Genomic DNA, 15,253 nt, shown 5'->3' on the forward strand with positions numbered 1-15,253 from the left:
GCCTGAGTCAGTCAGGAAAACAAGTGACTTGGCGGAGTTTAAGTCATTGACTAGATTGACCCAGGGAGACGCGTTGGTTTTAATCATCCTCTTTTTTGACGTAACGTCTGTATTTTATAAGATAAGATAAGAAAGATGGTTAGGAGAGAGAGAACGAAAATTATAATAAGAGCGAGTATATATAATAGAGACGAAAGACATAAAGAGTGTGTGTGTGTGAGAGTGAGAGAGAGAGTGAGTGACAGAGAGAAACAAGATTACAAAGAAAGTTTGTATATAAACTCAACATCGGCCCCCCGAAGTGGTGCGCTCAGGCAGGTAAAAAGTCAGGTTTCAATATTTTCAGAAAGAATATCAGAAACTATGCACTACAAACTATCAACAGCTACAACCCTATCTCTGTCGACACAAAAAGAAGAGACGTGCTCGTATCAAAAGTGTTGCCGATACTGTTGAATTGTTAGTTTAATGAACGACAGGATACGGAGATTTATTAATGTTATTGTTATTACATTGTTAATATTTATGCGCATTCTATGAACTGATAGTTATGAAGATATAGTTGAATGTGAATCTGACATAACTGATGTCATTCAATGATTATGAAATTTATTTGTTTTGTAAAGGGCTAATATTTCATTCAAAGCCTCAACAAAGAAGTCCTTTCCTTTGCTAAATATGTCTCCCGTGTCATTTTTACTATTAATAGGGAATAGTTGTAAAATAAGGGTATTTTAACGAAAAAACTGCGCATAACTGATTTTCAGAAAAGATAAAAAGCAGCCATTGCATTAGAACTTTAAAAGATATAAAATATCAACGATTTTCAATATCTTTTCTAGTTTCTGAGATCTAAACGGGACGGACGGACAGACGGACAGAACACACATAACTAATAGCGGCTATTCCCCTTTAGGAGGCTGCTGGTAAAAAAGAGAGAGTGATAAAGAAAAAAGAAAGAGAGACCTTGATAAAAAACGAGAAAGAGAAATATATATATATATATATATATATATATATATATATATATATATATATATATATATATATAGAGAGAGAGAGAGAGAGAGAGAGAGAGAGGGAAGTAATTAATAGCAATTGTTACTATTTTTTTTCTTTACACATTCCCATTTTATTTTTCCAATTATGTAATAATGTTTCAGTGTAAAATAATAAATAACAATACAAACATAAATCTTATAAAATCATTTTTTTTTCCTGCGATCCTCTTCTTCTTGTCGGACTAGCCATGGTGAAGGTCATCTCAGACTTGTTTAGACCAGCCAGTGTTGGAGTCCACTGGTATAGCGTTCGGTAGGGAGTAGACCGTGACCTGGTTGACCGGAAACACCATGAATGTCGTCTCATCTTTCTCCTTCCTCAGGGTCTCCTCCAGGTCGTTCTTGCAGTTGAATTGGATCAGGGGCGTCTCCAGGAAGTCTACGGCAGTCATGGCTAGGGTCTTGGCCATGCTGATGGAGTAGCAGTAAGCTTGATGATGGTCTGTCAGAGAATCAGTGAGAAAAGATTATTTAAACCTGCGTAACAAGGAAAAATAATCTTTAAAAAATAACAACACAGCTTAAAATTGAGTAATTTTATAAATTAGTTTGTATCATTCATGTAATCTAGACTAACAATAATAAATGTGTGAGATTAGAAATATTTTTATTTCATGCTTTTAGCTTTCTCAATGTGCCATGATCATATCACTTGTCTTTTTTAGAAAAAAAAAATAAAAAGGGGGAGGGGGAGAAAAGAACGGGGTATCTGTGTCGATGTTACCGTGATCACTTTGTTAAATGCATACAAAATGTTGTACTGCTTTATTCAAGCTCGAGAGCCCAAGGGAACTAATTCAACTTATACCACCACATCTGTCAAGTACAATTTCTTTCCCCTGTTTGATACCAACAAAATAATTACTTACCAACAGATCATTTACTAATAGATATTTTTTTTCATTGTTTATTGTTTTTTATCAATAAATAAGTGTGCAAAATTTCAACAGTATCCGATATCGGGTCTGGGAGAAATAACGTGTACAGACTGTTTTTTTACTAGACAGAGTGAGCAAAAACAGTGTCTACAATTTATAAGCATTAATGTTTTTTTACCAGGTGCAGGTGAACTATCAGACTAATGTACTTGTTGGTCATGGCGACATTCCTGTATGCGCGCGAATCTTAACTGCAGAATTAGTAAGGGTTAGTTTTATTAGTGAAAACTAATCATTGAAAAAATGAGCTATCTAAAATTATAAAGACTTACACATAAAGGGAGGTAACAGAACATATTATTCGTTTTAAACTTTGATATATTGTTGTCCCCCCTGATATTGCTTTATTTTGAAATATCAACTTTGCATATATTGACTATATCTAAATTAAATTTATTAGAAATATCAAATTAATCATGATAATTATAATAATCATAGTTGTTGTCCCTTTCTTAAGATATTATAAGATTTGGTACCTCCTTGGATTACAAAATTAATCATTGCTGTATTGTAAAGTATATGAAGAACTGAACAGAGCAGGACATTGATTTCAAATTGTGATCACGTGCCATGCCTACGCTAATGTATGCTCTACTGCTACATTGACTATCAAGAAGACAAAGTTTACTCTATATCTTTCACTTCAGTCTTACAAATGTCTATGACGAATATAACCAGGGAAGAGGGCTATTTTAAAAATATGTTCTCTTTTAGAGTGGAGAAATGGGCTTCTTAATTAACAGCTTTAATCTACTCCAGTGTTTCCTAGACTTTTTCCTTAGCGAAACAATTCGCACATTCTGAATATTTAGTTACTTATTTTTTAGATTGATTAATACACGAAGTGGCCTATTGCTTATTATTTTGGAGATTCATTCACAAAGTTGCCTATCGCTTATTTTTTTTGAGATTCATTCACAAAGTGGCCTATTGCTTATTATTTTTGAGATTCATTCACAAAGTGGCCTATTGCTTATTATTTTGGAGATTCATTCACAAAGTTGCCTATCGCTTATTTTTTTTGAGATTCATTCACAAAGTGGCCTATTGCTTATTATTTTTGAGATTCATTCACAAAGTGGCCTATTGCTTATTTTTTAGATTGATTAATTCACTCAGTGAGGCATGGCAGCTGAGTGGTAAAGCACTTGGCTTCCGAATCGGGTTCGAATCCAGGTGAAGACTGGGATTTGTAATTTCTGGATCTTTGGACGCCTCTGAGTTTACTCAGCTCTAATACATGATTTTAGTTGGGGAAAAGAAAAAGGAGGTTGGTCGTTGTGCTGGCCACATGACCACCGTTAACCGTGAGCCACAGAAATATCTGAGGTGTGAAATGGGAACTTTACTTTTTTTTTAATTCATGTAGTGCCCTACTAATTAATTATTCCATTAGTTCGTGGAACATCTATTCAACCCTCGCTAAACACAGTTTGGGAAACACTGATCTATCGGATAACTTCGAAAACTTTAATTTAAAAAAAACAAAAAAAAACCCTAAGGTATTTGACAATTTTTATATGAAAAATAACATAAGAATACTATGAGAAAATCTTTATGCTTAATCAAGATAAGCAAATTGAGCATTTGTAATTTGAAAACTAATCAGAGAAATCAATTTTTGCCAGATGTCGTCTGCTAGAGTGAACAGCAGACGAGTTCTTACTTGCAGCAGATTTGAACTCGGCTGTCCCAACCTCTGCATCGGTTCCGATGAAATAGATTGGACAGACAGACGGAACCACGTGACTGACGTTGGCCAAATCCACTGAGGGCATGACTTGGTGCTTTTTCAGGGGCGTCGCCAAAACTCCACAGTAGTAGGCATTAAGTTGCATGAGGTAGACAAGCGTCTTGTTGTTGATCATACTTCGGTAACTCTTGTCTCCCAGCACCAGTTCTAGCTGTGATGGTTTAATAAAATGTATCATTATAGAGAGAAAAAGACTTTTTAGCCAATTTATAGAGTTACACATTTAAATTGGGTCATATAAATCTTCATTAAATCTTCGTCATTTACATTTTATTCCTTTTCCCTTTATTTAAAACAATGAATTATGCAGGCACCCCTGGATCGAATCTCTGCTCAAAACTAACTGCATCAAATTTAGAGTCAAAAATATTAGTATAAAAGTCGCTAAACTAAATAGTCATAATATAAGTTTTGCTGCTGACAGATGATGTAATACTCATATGCTTCAGTGGCCGATGGTTAACGAGGTTGGCAGAAGGACCAACAGCTCTTAATTCCTAACCCAAGACTGCACTTAATTGGAGATGGGTGGACACACGGGCGCACTACAAAACCAAAGTTGAATATTCAAGTCTTCGTCAGGATTGGAACTCAAACCAGAGACCCATCGATTTGGAAGCAAAGCGATTTAATCATCGGTCAGCACACTCTATTCGTTTAAGTACGGTCAACGTTTTCTTTGCCATGTGTCCAGCCTTACTGCAGCACCGATACATTTTTAAGAAACACGGAAACCAGTTTCGCAAAGCTCCGTAAAAAAAAAACGCAAGGAAAATCCGTTGAACGTCGAGATTATAAGGCGCCCCTCTCATACCACAGCTTTTTAAAAAGAGCATTATGAGCTAACAAACAACCAGACCGACTTGTCTTCACTACGTCACAAGTCTGCAAGTAAGCCTGGATCACGAAGGTTACAACTGATAGACAGCCAATGCCAGAACAAAAGCTGTGGACAAACCACGAGATGGAATTGTACTTGACCTCGCATCCGCTGGACTGAGCCGCGGCGTCAAAGCATGGAAGGATCCGTCGCTCAAGCAGGGCAAGGTCGCGGTCAGTGTGACCTTTGATCTTGATCACTGTCTCACATTGTTTGGGCTCCTTCCCGCCAACATGGCCACCTCGAGTGATGGCCCCTGGAGAAAAGAACAGGAAAGAATAGATACAGATAAATGGATAGAAGAAGAGATACATAGAAAGATGGATAGAGAGAGAGAGAAAGAGGGTGGGGGGTGATGTGTATGTTAATATAAAATAACTCAAACTGAATTTATTAGGAATACAAAATATTACACACAAAGCTCACATTTCGTGGTGGTAACTAGACATAAACAACTTCACCCAGAGGTTATGGATATCAGTAGGAACCTTTTCTTTCATAGATCTCCAGAAATATTCTGTTCATTAGCCAGCAGTTACACATACTGACTATAATGTTTAGTGAGTTGTTTTATGTCAAAAAACTAGCTATTTAAGTGAGAATAAGGATCGAAAAAAAAAAAAGCCTGGGCATTAACTATGGTCAGAATAATGTCGCTCACACTTCGCCCCTCTTCGCGCAGCTTACGTGCCGATAGAAACGAAAGGGATCCGATATAGTTTGTGATCAGCAGGTTCTGTCAGGGTGTAGCACTGTGTGCTTCAAGTTCTGTCAGGGTGTAGCACTGTGTGCTGCAAGTTCTGCCAGGTTGTAGCACTGTGTGCTGCAAGTTCTGCCAGGGTGTAGCACTGAGTGCTGCAATTTCTGTCAGGGTGTAGCACTGAGTGCTGCAAGTTCTGTCAGGGTGTAGCACTGTGTGCTGCAAGTTCTGTCAGGGTGTAGCACTGTGTGCTGCAAGTTCTGTCAGGGTGTAGCAATGTGTGCTGCAAGTTCTGTCAGGGTGTAGCACTGTGTGCTGCAAGTTCTGCCAGGTTGTAGCACTGTGTGCTGCAAGTTCTGCCAGGGTGTAGCACTGTGTGCTGCAAGTTCTGCCAGGGTGTAGCACTGTGTGCTGCAAGTTCTGTCAGGGTGTAGTACTGTGTGATGCAAGTTCTGTCAGGGTGTAGCACTGTGTGCTGCAAGTTGTCTAAGTGTTACCGGCTCCTTATTTTTCCTCAGGGTTGACTCCCGAAGCGCTTCCCATGTTTGGATGTAGCCTCAACGCAGCAGAGGTTTGAATTCAGATTTTTCCTTCTTATAGGTGTGTAGCCAGCCAAAACTAGCAACCCCTCGTGCCCGAAGCTTAATGGTTTAGGCGTCAGTGACTCGCCATTGCCCCTTCAGGGATAGCAGTTTCACCGAACCCAACATCTGGGGCCCTGGGCTACACATGAAGACCAGGAGTTAGACTAGTTGTCTGTTGGAGACACATGCCATTGGAATCATTTTATAAGTAGCGAAATGCTTACATCCGTTACCACGTCCGACAATAACAACCTTCACGGCGGACGAACGCATCAAGAGCAAGAACTATGATATACCTTCAGCCACCCAGTGAGGACCAAAGTGTTCTTTCATTGCCAGCATGTTGCTGTAGGCGTGCACGGCAGCGTCCAATGCGTTTTTAGCTGGAGCAAAGCTGTCTTCCTTCACAACGGCTGCTAAACCAGAATATGTAGCACGGTAGCTGTTGGGAAGAAAAAAATTTAATAGCACATTTTTCTGTATAAAACTTGATTATTTAATTACTACTAATTAATTAACTAATTGGTTATTTTAAAAAATGTATGCGTGTGTTGTCATCGACCAAGAATATTCGTGCGAAGTTTCAACAAGATCAGAGAATGGAAAGGGGGAGAACTAACATGTCAAACATTTTCACCAGAGAGAGAGAGACTGAATAAGTTAATATAAGCTCCCTAAAAACTAGCCCCGCCCATGGATGATGTAATCATTATGATGTAAGAGAGTGGGCGAATCCTTTCCGAAATTCTGTTTGCTCGCTATGACTGTGTTTGTACATCTACACTAATCTGACTGTATGTTTAAATCTACACTAACCTGCAGTGGCGTAGATAGTTTGGGGGGGGGGGGGGAGTGAGAAGGGGGGGGGAGAATTTGAAAATCCCCCCCGGGCCCCCAATTGAGGGGCCCCCAATTGAGGGCCCCCAAATGAGTGCCTTTTACATTAAATATTACGCAAACTGCAGCCCCCCTTCCCCCAAAGAGTCGGGCCCCTAAATGATGGCTAATTCCTAGCTACGCCCCTGCTAACCTGACTGTTTGTAAAAATCAATACTAATATGACTTCAGATCTACACTGATCTGACCAAGTATAAATGTACAGCAATAGGAATGTGTAAACTTTCATCATTGGCCTCTTCAGTCGTAGAACGACTATGGTTCATCTCGCACTTCCTCGTGTGGCTGTGGAGCCCTATCCTGGAGAGACACTCCCGTCCGCAAACACCGCAGGCCAAGGTGGCTTTCGCTATCGCTACGGTGGTAGAGGGAGCTGGCCATTTTACGCTTTGTACGTTCTTCAACAGCTGAGACCCATGTTCTTTCGCTGTCCAGAGCTTTCGTGGTCACTGTCTCTCTCCATCAGGTGCGGTCTAGAGCTATGTCTTCCCAATGGTCAGTATTGATGTTTACTGATTTGAGGTCACGTTTTATTACATCTGTGTAACGGAGGTGGGGGCGACCAGTTTTTCTTGAGCCAGTCGCCAGTTGTCCGTAGAGGATCACTTTCGGTTGTCCTCCATCCTGCGAACATGTCCAAGCCAGCGCAACTCTAAAGGTACACTAATCAGACTTAGGACTTACGTTTTTGAAGCGACATACACAGGGTCCCACTCTGTCCTATCCCCGGGCATGGCAGACAGGACAACGTCAATGTCCTTGAAGGCTTTCCTGTTCAACATTTTGATGAGCCAACCCTTGGCAGAGTTTGGACAACCCAGCACACATACCTACAGATAAAAACATAAGATCTAAACACAGATAGTATTTTGTACTTAGATATAAGTTCCAGTAAATAATGTCAAACTATTGGGATTAGCCTAAACAAGCAGACAAATAAAAAAAAAAGAAGCTTATCTAAGGGGAAGAACTCCGCGCTTGCAACTGTATATCTCAATAATGTAGAAGTTATTTACCTTATTAGATATGAAACATAATGGTTAATAACGTGTGATTAGTTGGTAAATTAGTGAATTCTTTTATTGGCACATGTCTTGTTACATTCAATAAATAATTGTTACAAGTTTTAACTTGATCCGAGAATGTGTACAAGAGAAATAATATGTACAATTATCCTGAAACCTACATATCAGGGAAAACTGAAGGATAAGTTTCACTTTATGGTATCAAACAAAACAATTAATTAGAATTAAATAACAGACTAATTGTTAAATTTTTTTTTGATTGATTCATGTCTAGTCTATGCCAATAAATAATTGTTTCAACATAATTCTAACATGAATGTGGGAAAAATTACTGGTACGGAATTCTTATGGACAGCGAGAGTTGTAATAAATAAAACAAAAAGTCTCTCTCTCTCTCTCTGTGTGTGTGTGTGTGTGAGTGAGTGTGTGTGTGTGTTTTTTGGGGGGTTTGAAGGAAAACTGATTAAATAGATATCAACGAATTTTGATTCAAGTGGCTAACACCAGGTCTAGCTGTGGAATTTATTTAAAGTTAGGAGATATCAAAACACACTTGTTTTTAAATTCATTAACTTTCTAAATGTATCGCTTTTAGCACTACAACAAATAGAAAGCCTGTTATGATACTGTGTACTCCCTACTGCTAACATAATAATTAAAGAGTTGTTTCCCTTAGGCCATTGCCCGATTTTAGATAGTGTTTCATTTGGTACAGGAAGTCTCTGCTCTATACATCGCAAGGCCTAAAATTGGAAACAAGTCGATGAGTCTCAAAAGAAAAATATGTGTTTTTTTGGTATATGTGTGTATTTTATGTGTGTGCGTGCGTATAAACTGCTACACAATCAAAGAATCATAAAAATGTGTATTTTGTAAACTTGGATATCGTAAATTTTGTTTTTTACCGTTTTTTTTTTTATCAAAAGACATTTTTTATAACTTTATAATAATGGGAGCGATGTCTGCTTCACATGTATAAACAAAACGCTAATGACAGCCTGTTGTATTCTTGATTTATTACTGAAATTCAAAACCTACAGACTAATTGCCAAGGCCAAAAATGCAATATATATATATATATATATATATATATATATATATATATATATATATATATATATATATATATATATATATATATATATATATATTGAATTAGTCCCCTTGAACCAGAGTGAACAAGTTTTTTCTTTTATGTATTAAAAAAGTGATCACGCTAACATTCACTCAGATACCCCCTTCTCTCCCTCATCATTTTTCCTTTTCCCAAATTGTCCAGGCAAGTGATAGAATCATAGCGCATCGAGAAAGCTAAAAGCAGGACATTGCGTTAAACAAAATAATTATTGGTAAAATTATTTCTAATCGCACAGATTTATTATTGTTAGTCTATTGTCTAGATCTATAACAAATTTGATTACATGACTGATCCAAACTAATTGATTTTACTACATTAATAGTAAGTTAATATACGCTTTTTTAAAAAGTATTTTTTTTTCTAATTCTTTTTGTTTTGTTTTTGTAAGTTTTAATTGCTTTTTTAAAATATGAAAGCTCCTCTTTGAGGTTGAGGCCATGGGCGGAGTCTCGTCTACACTGCATTAAATCTAGCACTGAACGTACAATTTGTTATTAGGTCTCTACCTTCTTATAGTCTTTTTTTTTTTAGAGCTTTCTAATTTTTTTCACACTGTTATTAAAATCATGAGGACATGCTTGAGTTTTATCAGCTTAAACACGTAGCTCTAGATATAATATCTGGTTATTATATAATTATTTGTTATTATATGTTACTATATACGTTGTTATATGTTGTTGTTGTTGTTGTTTTTTTTTTTTTTGTATTTTTTACCTTTCCAATTTCAGCAGACGATGTTCTGATGATCGATTTAATGGCTATGGCGGTGCCTACTGCGGTGAGAGCCTGGAGGTTATTTCCGTTCACGTGACCTAGCTTGCGGTGAGCGTCGAAGCGGCATATCACGCAGACGTTTGGCCTCTTTTTCCCGCCAATTTCATTTTCCCCGAAGTCTGCTCTGAAGGCAGTGCTCATACCGCGGTAATGCTTCGTCACTGAAAACTCATGACTGACCAAGAAATTGACGATAGTTTCGCAGCTCTTCACCTCCTAGAAACCAAAAAAATAAATAAACTTAAAACAAAGTTTAAATATCACAATTATTCAACTTATGAAAATATTCTTGTCTAATGAGGATAAACATTATATCACGCGGTAATAAATGCAATCAAGACTTAGATGAGGAATAATATGCTAGTCTTCATACACCTGTTTAATCACAAAGATTTTATTAATACAATCCTGATGTCATCACACTTTTCGTATGCATAAAGTATAGGAAACAATTGAATGTTATTTGACTTTCTGACGGAATAAAGAGATAGTCTTTCTTAATTTAATAAATACCGGTGTGATAGTTAGAGAGAGGGGATGGGTGTGTAAGACAGAAAGACGTGTATTTGAACAGTCTGTTCAAGTTACATTCAAGTTGAACATTAAGAATAGAATACGCTTACATCGATTCAGCTGTACTAGTTGTTTAGAAACATATACCAACGACACACTAACAAGGTAATAGTAGCGCCCTAAGAGTTTATCCAGCTCCAAAACCTTGGGGTGAATCCGTACACAGTATCACTCGACCTGCACCCGAGCTTTGAGGTAAAATAGCAAGTCTCCTACCCGAGCACTACGGTAGAGTAAACCTTCGTGCCCCATTCTTTTTAAAATTCATACCAGGATTAATAACGACCCAGTGCCTATGTCTTTACAAATGGACATGGGATGTAATCAGAGCGTGCTATGCCATCCCACAGAAAAAAAAAATATGTAAAAGATGGAGCATAGATCTGCCGCCACTTTCCCGCTAACATTTCAATGTCGAAAAAGATCCATATCGCATTATTCGCTTTGGGTTGTAGAAAGATAGAAAACTAAACAGAGCAAGGGAAAAAAGCGACACCGTAGAGTACCCCCCCCCCCTTTCATTTTAGCATTGACGACAGTCCCAGGCCATAAGACCAGATACACACACACTGACATCAAGTATTTACTGAGTAATGTCTCAATGAATTTATTGGTTTTAGCCATTTGCCTTATACATACGTAGTTACGCAAATGTTTAGGCATATTTCATCGATGTTTTCTTATTTTATTTGTTTCAGACATGCTCTCATTAATAAAGATTAGTACGTCCTAGCCCCATACCTCCCGCAGGACGGAAGTGGGAAATGGCGGGCAGAGTTCGGGGCCATCGTGACGTCAGCCCAAATCGCATACAACACGACCAGGCAGACATCTAAAACATGACTCTAGCATATAGTTAAATCTACCTAATGAATGGTGCTTAAGTAGAATTCACCTTTCCACCTGGCTCAGACAACCGCCATAATTTTTTGCCGAGGCTGATTAAATCTTGCTCGTATTTCTCAATCTCCTGGCACGCCGCAGACTTGAGTAAGTCCATGTCTGTTGTCAGATACCCTTTAGCAGGTCAGCATGGTCAGGGCTTGATCATCCTGTTCGTTAATAGATTAAAAAGGTTTTTATTTTGATGGGTCAGTGTGACGAAATGATAGAGCGAGCACGGGTTCTTGCTCTTGTGGCAGAGGGCTCGGGTTTGAACCAAGTATTAGTTCCACATAATTTAAGATCAACCAGGTCCAAGTGGGTGGGTGACTTAGACCCTTCCGCACTATTCGGCGCATTAAATGTCAGCAGTATTTGAAGCCTCTTTCCAACTGGTGCACACTTCCCTGAGAACTTGGAATGAACCGGGCATTGGACTACCTAGTCATCAAGATTTGGTCTCCGAGACAGCATGTTACCTCATAGCTATGTTTAAAACTTCCCGCTTCTGTAGCAACTGCAGGCTTTAAAACAACTATAGAGTGTCGTCCACCTCTCTCATGCATAATTTCAAATGTCAGTTAATGATATATGACGCATGTATTTACAATTATAAGCAAAGTCTTTTGGTCACATTAATCAATTTAGATCGTATCCACCAGAGAACAGGATATGATTCCAAAGTGAGACTGAAGACAGAAAGCAGGGCCGGCCTTACCAATTTGCGGGGCCCAGTTGGCTGGACGTTTGTGAGGCCCCTAATCTATTTTTTTTACAATAACAAGTATTACTATTAATTAGATCATTAAATGAACATTTGTCGTACAATTTGCATAGGAAGCAACTCAAACGCAATCGTGGGTTAATTACGATACACTACATATATTAACCCTTTAAGTCCTACATCTTTTAAAAGCCTAACCAAGAGCCTTGACTGATAATGATATGCTTATTTTACGTTGTGGGGCCTCTGCCAGGCGCGGGATCCAATTTGGAGCAACCGATGAAATCGGCCTCGGCCCTGCCCTGACTAATAGAACGGGGGGACGACCGTATGCCTAAGACAATCTTTTCTGGAGACGCTTCTTAAAGAAACGATCAGGCGTCAGATTGTCATTACTGGCCTAGAGGGGAACCCTCTGGAAGCAAATGGACAAAATACGTTTTCGAAAGAGTCAGCTGGAATAAAATCGTACAAAAGCTGCAGTGCGAATATTTGAGATTAAAAAAAAAAAAGGCTATTGAAGAAGGAGAAGGCGTTAAGAGAACTTGAATCTATGTCAGGCAAATAATGATCGTATGGCTAGGCCAGAGTTACTAGATCTAGATCTATGTCAGGCAAATAATGATCGTATGGCTAGGCCAGGGTTACTAGATCTAGATCTATGTCAGGCAAATAATGATCGTATGGCTAGGCCAGGGTTACTAGATCTAGATCTGTGTCAGGCAAATAATGATCGTATGGCTAGGCCAGGGTTACTAGATCTAGATCTATGTCAGGCAGAAAATGATCGTATGGCTAGGCCAGGGTTACTAGATCTAGATCTATGTCAGGCAGAAAATGATCGTATGGCTAGGCCAGGGTTACTAGATCTATGTCAGGCAGATAATGATCGTATGGCTAGGCCAGGGTTACTAGATCTAGATCTAGTAGATCTACGTGTAATACTGCACTCTTCTTAATCTTCGTATTTGAAGAGAAACTTTTTATTACCTAAAAAAACAAATTGCGCTTCTTAAATAAATAATTAATTGATTTTTTAGAAAATTAAGAAATCTGTGTCGCAGTGTTTCTGTTGTTTTGCTCTTCTCGAGTCACTCAGACACTTCAGTTTGTATTCAAAGTCTATACAGTAACACCTTCAGTAAAATCACTAAATTTAGAAAGCCTTCAGGACAGAAGACTCAAAAGTAAAGTAGCAATTATACATAAAACACTGAACCATAATCTTCAAATACAGAAACAAAATTTAATAAAATACTCAGAAAGACACAAAGATAAAGGCATATTCCTCGTCCCATATGCTACGACAAATTTGTACAAATACTCCTTCCCTAGTGCTATTAGAGCATGGAATGGGTTGCCTGAGCTAGCCAGGAAAACCAGTGACTTGACAGTATTTAAGTTATTGGTTAATATGCATGACTGAATGCATGACGCGTAGGACGTAATCATCTTCTTTTTTGAAGTAACGTCTGTATTATTAGAGTATATAAGATAAGATACAGTTTACGCTTACAAAATCAAAGTTCAGTTTGGATCGCGTGTAAAATCATGAAAACTTACACTTGTATTACGATTGCTTCTTGAGTTGTAAGTAGGAATCAAGTACTCACGTAATGTTAACTCATAGAATCTCTGGTGTTTCATGTAACATAAAGACTTGTATATAAAGCTAGAGGTCTAGCACCTTGAGTGCTTTACAAAGAAAAACAGGAAATGTTTTTTTTTGACGCAAGTTTTGAAGTGCAAGGAAAGGGAAAAATAAAACTTGTTTGGATAGACATGCGTAGAGTTTTTCATGCGCACAAGTTCATTTTAACTGAGAATTTATAGATTTTCAAAATTGAAAATATAAACATACTTTAAAAGAAAGCCTTATAATAAGTTTGGTGTAATGCAAATATTGTAAGACAAATTTCCATACGGACAATAAAGATTATTATTATAAAAGAGCGAGTATTCATTCTCTGTCGAAGCCAGGGTCGAGTTTCGTTAAATAGAAACAAAATTCATCGTAGTCCCTTTATCAGTTCCCACCGAGGAATTTTCTGGTGATGTGGCAGGTCTGCAGAAGTACCGCCCTCTGACAGGCAACGAGAATGTTCCTAGGAATGCCAAGGGCCTTGAAGGTATCTGTAAGGTTAGTTGTTATTATTCCCTCGGTTGATATGACAATAGGGTATATTGTTATTTTAGATAATTTCCATAAACGCTTAATCTCCAAGCCAAGGTTCCCATATTTTCGTTGTTTTTCCAGCTCAGTTTTTTTAAAATTATGAGATAGTGGTACGGCGATGTCAATAATGGTAGCGCCTTTTCTTTTTTATCAATGAGCAGCAAATCAGGGCGATTAAAATCTACCGTTTTGTCAGTCAAAATAGGCCTATCCCAGTACAGTAGATGATCCGTAGACTCGAGAACCTCTTGTGGTGAGTATTTGTAATATGGAGGAGTATCCTTACCGATCAAATTGTGTGTCAAAGCCAAGTGCTGGTGTATTAGCTTTGCAACTTGGTTATGGCGACCTAGGTAGGCAGATTCTGATAGGGCTGATCATCCCGCCATTATGTGTTCAATTGACTCACCCACATTTCCACATTTTCGGCATTTGTCAACATTATTGAGTTTTAGGATATGTTTCTCGTAATGTTTTGTCCTAATTGCTCTGTCCTGTATTGCTGTAACAAAGCCTTCAGTTGCAGGGTAAGGGTGACCTGCTTTTAGCCATGCTAAGGAAGCAGCCTTGTCAATGTTGTTCCCATGTAATAAAGCCGGGAATTTTCCGTGGAGTGTTTTTTCTTCCCATTAGCGAATCTCATGTCCTACGTCGTCCAAACCGACATTAACGTCAACATTGTGTAGGTTCAGAGGGGTTGCTTCGGAGTCATATTTGCGTAGGAAGGAAACAAGTTCATTGCTGGAGGCGTGCAGTTTTGATCGTATTTTTGAAACTTGCGTCGTACACAGTTTGAAGATGTTCTGTTCGGCCTCCATCCTTCCGGGGCAGGTATAGCCTTATGGTGGAGGGCTTGGGGTGTAAACATCGGAATTCGGTTAATAATTTCCTCGTGAGTCTGTCAATGTCATGTAGGTCTGCATCTGTCCATTTGATGATACTGACCATGGTAAGGAGCACTGGGACGGCCCAGCTATTTATTGCCGTGATGAGGTTACTACCAGACAGTTTTGTGTTGAGAATTTTATTTACTCTTATTATTGTTTACTCTACTTATTATTATTATTATTATTATAAATTAGTTTGGATCAGTCATGTGATTAAATTTGTAATAGATCTGTATTATATAAGATAAGATCTAAACATCT

General features: G+C 38.3%; 1 protein-coding gene across 2 annotated transcripts; it reads right to left on the reverse strand.

Moving 5' to 3' along the window:
• Positions 1-1,107: 1,107 nt before the first annotated feature.
• On the reverse strand, positions 1,108-13,644 carry LOC106070276 (xaa-Arg dipeptidase-like). 2 transcript variants are annotated; one of them, XM_056007233.1, is made up of 8 exons: positions 13,543-13,644; positions 11,219-11,375; positions 9,691-9,966; positions 7,498-7,643; positions 6,213-6,358; positions 4,734-4,888; positions 3,666-3,903; positions 1,108-1,503 (listed from the first exon to the last, which is right to left on the reverse strand). In XM_056007233.1, exons 2-8 carry the CDS (start codon positions 11,321-11,323, stop codon positions 1,265-1,267), a joined length of 1,305 nt encoding a protein of 434 aa, XP_055863208.1. In that variant the 5' UTR covers positions 11,324-11,375; positions 13,543-13,644; the 3' UTR covers positions 1,108-1,264. The 2 variants fall into 2 exon arrangements, with proteins under 2 accessions (XP_055863208.1, XP_055863207.1); XM_056007232.1 differs by having other exon boundaries at positions 13,493-13,643.
• Positions 13,645-15,253: the final 1,609 nt, after the last annotated feature.

Source organism: Biomphalaria glabrata, chromosome 12 (genome assembly GCF_947242115.1).
Source record: "Biomphalaria glabrata chromosome 12, xgBioGlab47.1, whole genome shotgun sequence".
Lineage (NCBI taxonomy): Eukaryota > Metazoa > Mollusca > Gastropoda > Planorbidae > Biomphalaria > Biomphalaria glabrata.

Bases quoted from the DNA above. Each gene is read 5' to 3' on its own strand.
- LOC106070276 (XM_056007233.1), bottom strand. From the start codon at position 11,323: ATGGACTTACTCAAGTCTGCGGCGTGCCAGGAGATTGAGAAATACGAG. The intron at 4,889-6,212 runs GTATATCATAGT...TCTTTTCTCCAG, and splicing joins TCCTCACTGGGTGGCTGAAG to GGGCCATCACTCGAGGTGGC. The intron at 3,904-4,733 runs GTCAAGTACAAT...AAACCATCACAG, and splicing joins CTCAGTCCAGCGGATGCGAG to CTAGAACTGGTGCTGGGAGA.